Source organism: Cynoglossus semilaevis, chromosome 15, assembly GCF_000523025.1.
Source record: "Cynoglossus semilaevis isolate Cse_v1.0 chromosome 15, Cse_v1.0, whole genome shotgun sequence".
Classification (NCBI taxonomy): Eukaryota; Metazoa; Chordata; class Actinopteri; order Pleuronectiformes; family Cynoglossidae; genus Cynoglossus; species Cynoglossus semilaevis.
In genome coordinates, this window is record NC_024321.1 from 1,199,795 (window position 1) to 1,209,125 (window position 9,331).

Sequence of the window (9,331 nt, forward strand, 5' to 3'; positions counted from 1 at the left end):
CATATATTAAATGTAATATATAATACTAACATGCAACGTTTGTACATTTTTTCACTTTCAACATTCGTTGAGTGGGCCGTATGTTTTTTTCTAAAATGTTCAAAATTATTTTTGAGCTTCAAAAACCTGCCTGGACAGTACCGTCTTCACACTGGTTTTTTTTTTTAGGTTAAGTTCATAGCAGATTTTACAGCAGCATTAAAAGGACAATGTATATTGATTTTCTCTTTTCACCTATCAGCTCTGCAGGTTTATTTGGCCTCTTGTTGATAAATGTTTCAAATGCCTCCTTCATGGCATTGACAAACTTCTCGTTCTTCATGAAGCAGATGTCAATGATGTGATCTACTTTATCCTTGAAGTCCAGCAGCTCCTGGACCATGGTCTTGTCCTTTTCGGGGTTGATGACGATTGTGCTCCCAAAAGCCTGGATTGGAAGAGTTTTGAACAGGGTTAAAAGAGCGCATCACGTCTGGAGCCGGCTGTTGATCGTGGATTTGCTGCTAACGCTGTGACACCTTGATGTATTCGATCCAGTGCTGCAGCAGAGCCTGAACACCGCCTCTAACGCGACTGAAGAGCTGATACAGAAGAGACAGATCCTGGATTCTGTTCTCGTCCAGCAGATGAGTCAGACCTAGAAGTTTTTTAGCAGAACGATAGAGTTCAGACGTAGATCTGATCGTAGGCTCCCAACCTCGGGACCCATGACCAGTGTAAAAAAAATGATGCATAATTTGATGTTTTTTGGGTTGTGTGTATCATTGACAGTAAGGATTATCTTGAGTTTTTACACCACAGCTTAACCGTCTGGTCCATGTGATAAGATTGCCGTTGACCTTTAGCCTGTTTTTTTTTTGTTTTTTTTTACCTTTCTGCAGAGTTGCAGTCAGATGTTCCCCCAGTAGCTGTTTCTCCACAGTAGCAATGAGTGGTTTTCTAAAAAACAACAACAACAACAACAAAAAAAACATTGAATTTGAATTCATTCCAATTGTGTCCATGTGAGCGGGAATTACTGAACAGGTTTATAGGTCAACACTGACTGTGTGCTCTGGTCCAGATATGTAATGACTCTGTCTGATTCCTCCTCTAGACGCTTGTTCACATGATGAAGATACTCTGGCACCTGCAGTGGAGAAAAAAAACAAACAAACAATTATTGGTACCAGTCCTGGTCAATGGACGGGGCCCTGAGCGTCTCAAGGTCAAAAGCCCTTCAATCGTTGGTACAATATTTTTCCAAAATATAGCGACGACGACATCCTGACGTCATTCACCTTTCTTTCTAATATGACCACCAGATGGCGCACTCCCGGCACAATTTGCCTTGGTCAGTTCCAACTATTTAATCCACCTTTGCCCCAGCGTCAAACGAGTGCGATGTATTTATATTCATGATCTCACACTACGAGAATAAGACTGTATATCTACGTAAATACATTCACCTCCTTGTTGATCACAAACCTGTCAGATATACTGACTATCACGGAACTGAACTTCTGACGTCCAAAGAAGGGGGACAAAAAGCAACTAAAAAAACAAATGTCACTAACAGAACAGCAGATTTTACCGCGTGGACGTGTTTCACATTCCCATCACAATCTGACAAAAACATCTCACCTCTCGTTCCTGCATCAGCCTCTGCCCCTCTGCAGCATACAGACGATTTGTTTCCTCCAAAAATCTTTGTTCAAAAGAGTCTTGATAAATCTGACAACGACAGGGAGTAGTAACCGTGAGGATTATGTGACACACACAAGCACAACTTTCACCTCAGGTGTTAAAAGTCGAATGACCGGCATTCATTTAACCCCGAGGACCTCATATATTCTCGCTCTTTCACCTGCAGGTCGGACAGCATGCTCAGCAGACTCCTCAGCAGACTGCGGTCGATGGCTTCTCCGTTTCTCTCCCGCTCTATCAGCAACAGAATCCCATCAATGGTTTTATTCTGAACCTTCAGGTCACTGATGATGTAGGATCTGAACAGTTCCAGGCCCATGTCCCTGCGGAACAAACACGTCCATTAGTTTCAAAAACTTAAATCCATAATCGGGAAACAACGATAAGATCAATGAGACAATGTATTGGTCACTTACCAGATCGACGGTAGCATGGAGTTCTGTAAGACATAAGTTCGGTCCAGAAACAGAAATATACTTCTGATCATGATCTAAGAAACAAAAATAAACAGTCGGAATCAGCCGGAAAAAAAACCCAAATCAAATCAACATCAAATAATCCTGTTTGGATATTAAACTAAAAAAAAAAAATTTTTTTTATAGTGTTCCAAAAAAACAAATTATTTCAAGGCTGACTGCAGTACATCTGCCTGTTGAAGAGCTCTGTCTTCTGAGACACGCGAAGGACGGCAACACAGGTTCAACTACGTACCATTTGTCTGCAGTGATCCTGCCAACACTTGTCGATCTTCTTGAGGAACAGCACACTGTCCAGAGCATCCCTGAGAATAATGTCAAGGCTAACGTCCATATTCATTCATTAAAGAAAAAAACACAAACAAACAAAAAAAAAAACATATCCACATATATGTCATTCATTCGTCATTATCAATGTTGTCCACCTTTGGACACTAGGACTGAATGCTGACATCCCAAAAAAATGTGAAACAAATCATTTAAATGATAAATCTGTGGACTGCAGTCAAGTTTTAGATCTGAATAAATTATTCACATTATGTTAATACTAGGGGTGCAACGATACACTCTTTAACACTCACTTTTTTTTGTTCATGAAACGATTTTATAATTTTTTGTTTTTTTTTTTAGGAAAATGAGCGGCAAACAAGTTATGGCCAAATACAACGATCATTTATTCATAAGTAACTGCCAAACAGTACTGCTCTTGTGTAGCTCATAAACTGTTATCTTAAATAACAGAGTAGAAAAAAGTAAGTTTTTGTAAAAATAAAAAAGTATATAGGAATATTAAAAAAATATAAATATAAAATTTTATTTTTATTTTTTTTTTAAGCGTGACATTGAACTGACGGATGCAACGTCACAGGTACGTTTTGCGATGTCCTCGCCCTCATGGATTGACTTCGCGGTCATTACGTCAAACTTCTCCTCGATCATATCTAGCACGCTATTACAGCGTGTGCTAACGTCCGCGTATTAAGCGTAAATTGGGGAAAAAATAATATTATATTAATATCCTTAATATTTGCATGTTTACTGTTAACTAAAAAAAATCAATACAGTGCTGTAGAATATTAATGGAGTATTGTGAATTGAAATTTTTTAAAATTTATTTTATTTTTAATTTTTTTATGGTCTGTATTGTCATTGTACCACGGGGATACAACGAAACTGAGCCTCTGCTAAATATTGGAATACATCGGTGTATCGATATTTTCTCACACCACTATCCATGTCGGATCCGATTTGGGAATCAAAACAGGGTCCACGAAGACCAAATCAAATATGGAGAAACATCTGTTTTCGACAAATCAAATATGGAGAAACATCTGTTTCGAAGTGATGACAGAAAAGAAAAAAAAGAAATCTGCAAAATCTACATTCAACAGTCTGAGGTTGACCCAGTTTTAGCGGAGTTCAAAGTCGGGTGTTGAAAAGTGCAAATGAAAACAGTCTGATCCACGTAAAGGATATTCTCTGAACTGATCGATCTGGGCCTTTATGTGATCTTCACACACAGCCCTCAGCTGTTTGTAAAGCTTGGCAGAAATCTTATGTGAGCAGAGGTTTTCCACAGCCTGACAGGACAAACAAGAAGAAAAAGAAGAAAAAAAAAATCAGTGAAAGGCAGGAAGACCACATGAGTGGAGCACGTTTACGGTACAGTTTAAAGCTCTAAAGAACCAGAGAGTGTCGAGAACATGAACCTGGTAGAGTTCCTCCAGATTGTACTTGATTGAAGTGCTATTCTGTATGGCTTCCACTGCCTCCTTCAGCTTCTGCCACGTCTCCTGAGTGTAGTTCTCCGGCAACTTGGGTTTTTCTGCGAGCATAATAAACCTAACTTTGTTCACACCGTCCCAACAACAGTCATTCCAGAAACCCTAGGTAAATGATCAGATACAACCGGAAAAAAACTCTGATTCAGAGAACACATTTTGTGACTACACTGACTGACATCAACAACTCTATAATGGAGCTTTATGTAGGAGAATATTCAACGGAATAAGAGAAACATGTGTTCCACCAAAATAAACATCTGGAGATGTGGCCCAACATTTTAGCGAGAGATATTTGGAGATGTTTTGGGAACAAATGTGAGCCTTTTGTTGGTTGTTTGACTTACGTCATAAATTGAGAAGTATATCTAAGTAAAGACAGCCCAATGCTAAACTTGAGTACGGTGTAATGGACCATAATGTGGCCCAATTTCTAGATATGGGCCACTAAAGTCCTATAATAGATTGCTACAACCTGGCTTCTAGACACATTTGTCAACAACAACAACAACAAAAAAAGATACGGTTCTTTTCTTGATACACAGACTCAAGATGAAAACCACAAAGGACACAAATAATACTGATGCGGAGTTTGTGGGCTAGATAATAGAAGTTACAAATGATGCTCATTTGACTGGGTCAGATGGGTTTTATGTGCGTGTGTTTGGTACCTCTAAAGTTCTTGATGACCAGTTTCTTGGCAGCTCCAGGTTTACTGCTAGAAAAGGTACCAGTACCAGCAGAGCCTACAGTCTTGGTAAGTCCATTGGCGTGGATGGGAACGGTTCCGGGTAAGAACATGGATTTACTGCTCCTGTTGTTGGAACATGAAGCAGCAGCAGCAGCAGCAGCTTCTTCAGCCATTTTCACATCCAGTCCAATCAGATCCACGGAATCCTCGAACCTCAGCTTCTTGTGCAGATGCAGCTGAGTGGGAGAGGACGAGGAGGGGGAACCGAGTGTTTTTGGAGGAGAAGAGGAGGAGCAGGAGGAGATGGAGTCGGCGGCTTCTTCCCGCTCCGGGCCGTTTATTTTCCTCTTCCTGGCCGAAGTGATGGCACCATCGGCGGCCGTAGCTCTTGCCTCCTGGGTTGGCGGTGCTGGAGGGTTAGGGGAAGATAAACTTGTTGGAAACATGTAAAAAACGGGGAAACAAATTCCTCAAAGCCAGGCTTGTGATCGAAAACTTCCAGGTTTGCCGCGGGAGAGGAGTGTTCCAGAGCAGCTGGAATACGAGCCACCGTCAACAGCCAGGAGTGGGTTTAATTCACCCCAGAATATGTGCTGAAACTGTTCGGAACTATAGGAAGCTGTGGAAAATACTAAATCCAGACTGAATTCAGTCTTTCTCCACAGTCTGAGCGTGTGTCTTGTTGTTTCTGGCAGAAGATATAAAGATGGTCGCTAACTGCTTCCTCTTTTCTCCCTTTTTAAACCGCCTTCTCTCCCTTCACTACGGCGTTTTTTTTAGACGAAGCGCATTATAAACTTAATTATTTCACAAATTCAAACGTTTCTACTTCTGAAATCAAAATGTCCCACGTCAAGTAAAACACGCGTGGAAAACCCGGGGAAGAACAGCAGAGGAAAAGCCTGTCTGTGACCTCACCGGAAGTACTTTATACTAAAGTACTTTTTCACATAGGCCAGTTTTTCTTCTTCTTTTTTTTTTTTCGTCTTGAAGAAAGTGCTATCACTCTGGCGGGCACTAGATGGCAACGTATTTTAACATTAAAAGTTCTTTCGCTGGACAAAGTGGATAATACAAATACTAATGCTATTAATATTACTACTACTACAACTACAGGCAGTAGTAGTAATAATAATAATTTTACACAAAATACAAAAATGGGTTTATTAAAAGGAAGTACATTTCGGTACAGGAGGTCCGAGATTAGTCTTATAAAAAATGGAATCCAAGTACTCACTTCTAACACAAGCTCATCCTAGGCCAAGGCAAGTGACACTACTTCGCCTCATGGTAAAACTATAGTTGTAATAGGGAGGCAAACATATGTGTCCCTCTAAGTTAATGTCCATAAGGCTTTCGTGTGTTCATATTCATCCACTTAAAATAGGAATAAACATTTGTTTAACCAAATTAAGTGTTAGAACTGCGTTTTGGATCATATTTCAAGGACATTTTTTAGTCAAGGTTTATGTATTCCGTACTAATAGTGATATTTCTTTTGACAGTCAGGGTTTCATGGATTTATAGTCATTTGTATGAATAACAGATAATACTAAACAGATAAAAAAAACACCCATTAAATAACATAGAAACAGACTTACTATAGGTAAAGCTGGTTGAACGAAGAAAAAAATAATAATAATAAAAAACCCAAATCATCTCGGACCACGTCTAGGGTTACATTAAAAACTAAAACAAGACTAAATCCGAAGAAAATTTGTGCTTATAATATAGGCCAGTTGGGGGCAGTACTGACTAGTTGAGGGGAGTAAAAACCCGTCTGCAGGACGAGTAGCCATAACAGTAGAAGAATCTCCGTTTTACTTCCGGTGTGAAAGCATTGGTGTGTGTGACAGCTGCAGGAGAATTAGCATCTTAAAATTAATTCTTTTCGTTTTTACCAATTCTGTCTGTTGATTTGAAGCAGTAATCGTGGAAATCAATCCTGCACCTCCGGAATAGACCTGTTAACACGGAGCCGACGATATGTTTAAAAAGTAGGAATTCTAATATTTATGTTTGAATACAGCTTTGTGGCTAAAGCTAACTGGTTATAATTTGTAATAATACTGTTCTTATCTACTTCATGATGATTTGGATTCAGCATGAAAAGAAAAAGCATTTACAAAAATGTAATGTCGATGGTATAACAACCGGTTTGTGTAAAATACTTTACTACATTAATTAAACGCACATTACATCTCTACATATCTATTCGCTTCAAACTTTCCGCACCGCTGTAATTATGCAAAAAAATCAAAGCAGAATCACGTTATTGAAAAAACTAGAAAACTGTAAAATTTGTAATATTACGTATTATAACATATTAGAAAGCATAAGAACATTGTCTTTTTATTAGTCTGGAAATAAAATATGTTTGAAAATGTGGTATTGATCCTCTAACACACATCTCGTCTATTTTAGGTTTGACGAGAAAGAAAATGTGTCCAACTGTATCCAACTGAAAACATCTGTGATTAAAGGAATCAAAAACCAGCTGCTGGTCCAGTTTCCGGAAATTGACTCATGGCTCAATCAGATTATGCCCAAAAAGGACCCAGTTAAAATAGTCAGATGGTAGTACTTAATTTGTTTCTCTTCTTCCCATTAGTGAGTTGTTGTTTTTTTTCTCGTTTTATACACTGTGTTTATTTGTGATTTTCTTACAGTCATGAACACATCGAAATCCTGACGGTAAATGGCGAACTGCTCTTCTTCAGACAAAGAGAAGGACCATTTTACCCGACACTCAGACTGCTACACAAATGTAAAATCCTCGTCCTGCAAACACACACATTTTACTGTAACCTTCACCTAAACACTCAATGACACTTTCTGTTTGTTTCCTGCAGTTCCATTCATTCTTCCACACCAGCAGGTGGATAAAGGAGCAATTAAATTTGTGTTGAGTGGAGCGAACATCATGTGTCCTGGTCTGACATCCCCTGGAGCGAAACTTAACCCTGCCGGTGTTGACACTGTTGTCGTATCCTTTATGAGTTGACCGTGAAGCAATGATGATCATTTCTCTGTTTTGGTTTTATGAATGGATCAACACAAAACAGAACTTGATAAACACTAACCTTTCTTTAACTCCTGGACACAGGCCATAATGGCAGAAGGAAAACAACATGCCCTGAGTGTTGGCGTGATGAAAATGTCTGCAGATAGCATGTACAAAAACATTTCACTCTTCATTTTTATTTCCGTGGCTTTGTGTTGTTCTGCTGACACCGACGGCTCTAACCTTCTGCATTTTGTCTTTTTTACTTCCGAATAGAGAAAAAGTAAACAAAGGCATTGGAATCGAGAATGTTCACTATCTGAACGATGGACTGTGGCACATGAAAACATATAAATGAGCCTGAAAACGTGCCGTCACTCGACCGTTTACATCCTCTGACCAGACCTCAGTTTGACCTACTGATGAGATTTCAGCCAATTATTTTCATCCTGCACCAATGATATAATAAAAATCACAATTTTTTTTTTGTCATCACTAAGAATGTGTTGTTGTTTTTTTTAAATCAAATGAATCGTGAAATGTCAGTATCATCCCAAAAAAAAAAAAAAAAGATCACAGATAATGTTGTGTCTGTCACTCTGTCGTATTGCTTTATACTAGGTGTCGGCAAACTTTTTGACTAACGGGCCACAATTGTAAAATTGAACGGGCAGATAGATGGAGTGTTCAAGTGAACTACGATAAACGACGTAAAAGTCATGCATAAAGGCTAAAATGCTTTTATCATTTTCTATGCCATCTATTGGAGAAACGTTGGTATTGCAATTATATAATTTGGCCGTGTCCGGCCCCCGGGCCTTAGTTTGCCGGCCTTCCAGTTCAATTTAAAAAAATTTTCGGCCCCCGGGCCTTAGTTTGCCGGCCTCCCAGTTCTATTTAAAAAAATTAATTTAAAAAATTTCTTTTGGTGAATTCTATGTACAATTGTTTTTAGATTATATACATTTCTTTTTTCTGAAATGTCACGGGTTTACAATTATCTCATCTTTTTTTTTAATGGTGAGTTTAGCTGTTGAAATTTAGCATTTGTCCGCTCTGGGCGAAGGTGACCCCACTCTTTCTAGTGCAGTTAGGTATTCTTTGTAGACGTGTCACATTTGTAAATGTAAATCTGACGTTGAGAAGTTAAATCAACAATCCATTATCACATTATAGGATACGCCTTACAACTACAGGATGGTAAAACAGACCAGGGAGAGTGTCAGCAATAAAAGGTAATCATAAAGGGATTGCATGACAGCAAGAAGACTGGATTTACAGGTTTGTAAAACACAGCGATACATTTGAGCCGTCATTTTATTTTTGTAACAAACATTGTGGCAGTTAATTGATTCCATGTGAAGTTCTCTTGCCTTTTTGCTCTAAGCGACCGATATCTGCTCTGCTATTTTACAAAAGTAAATATAAGTTAATGATGAAGTAAAAGTAAAACAGTAAAAATGTCCAAAGGTCCAATTGAGCTAAAAGCTAATGTTTGCCCTAGAAATGTTAAAATCCTGAACCAAAATTATAATGAATAAATCAGAAATTAATTTAAATTAGAGTAACACAAAAATCATCTAAATTGAGTCTTAGATTTTTCGAGTCTTTACCGAAAGAAGTCAGACCACATCGATGAAGCTAAGGTAAATGTTGGCCAGAAAAAGCTAAACTAGGTCGGACGAAGAGAAGG

General features: G+C 38.6%; 2 protein-coding genes across 2 annotated transcripts in view; one reads left to right on the forward strand and one right to left on the reverse strand.

The window, feature by feature from the left end:
* Positions 1–5,558, reverse strand: part of cul4b (cullin 4B) — a 10,106-nt gene extending 4,548 nt beyond the window's left edge. The window contains exons 1-11 of the mRNA XM_025063342.1: positions 4,615–5,558; positions 3,872–3,987; positions 3,639–3,742; positions 2,398–2,467; positions 2,103–2,176; positions 1,847–2,009; positions 1,624–1,713; positions 1,047–1,129; positions 872–939; positions 519–637; positions 192–427 (exon numbers count right to left, since the gene is read on the reverse strand). Of these exons, the coding sequence (XP_024919110.1) occupies positions 192–427; positions 519–637; positions 872–939; positions 1,047–1,129; positions 1,624–1,713; positions 1,847–2,009; positions 2,103–2,176; positions 2,398–2,467; positions 3,639–3,742; positions 3,872–3,987; positions 4,615–5,080 (1,589 nt within the window). The 5' untranslated portion in view covers positions 5,081–5,558. The remainder of the gene's footprint in view (positions 1–191; positions 428–518; positions 638–871; positions 940–1,046; positions 1,130–1,623; positions 1,714–1,846; positions 2,010–2,102; positions 2,177–2,397; positions 2,468–3,638; positions 3,743–3,871; positions 3,988–4,614) is intronic.
* Positions 5,559–6,436: 878 nt separating this feature from the next.
* On the forward strand, positions 6,437–8,137 carry mcts1 (MCTS1 re-initiation and release factor). The gene is made up of 6 exons (XM_025063339.1): positions 6,437–6,631; positions 7,059–7,211; positions 7,304–7,401; positions 7,487–7,620; positions 7,741–7,808; positions 7,915–8,137. Exons 1-6 carry the CDS (start codon positions 6,621–6,623, stop codon positions 7,994–7,996), a joined length of 546 nt encoding a protein of 181 aa, XP_024919107.1. The 5' UTR covers positions 6,437–6,620; the 3' UTR covers positions 7,997–8,137.
* The last annotated feature ends 1,194 nt before the right edge of the window (positions 8,138–9,331 follow it).

Excerpts from the sequence above, each read along its gene's own strand:
- mcts1 (XM_025063339.1), top strand. Across the intron at positions 7,212-7,303 it reads CCAGTTAAAATAGTCAGATG|TCATGAACACATCGAAATCC; the intron begins GTAGTACTTAAT and ends ATTTTCTTACAG. Across the intron at positions 7,809-7,914 it reads AAAATGTCTGCAGATAGCAT|AGAAAAAGTAAACAAAGGCA; the intron begins GTACAAAAACAT and ends ACTTCCGAATAG.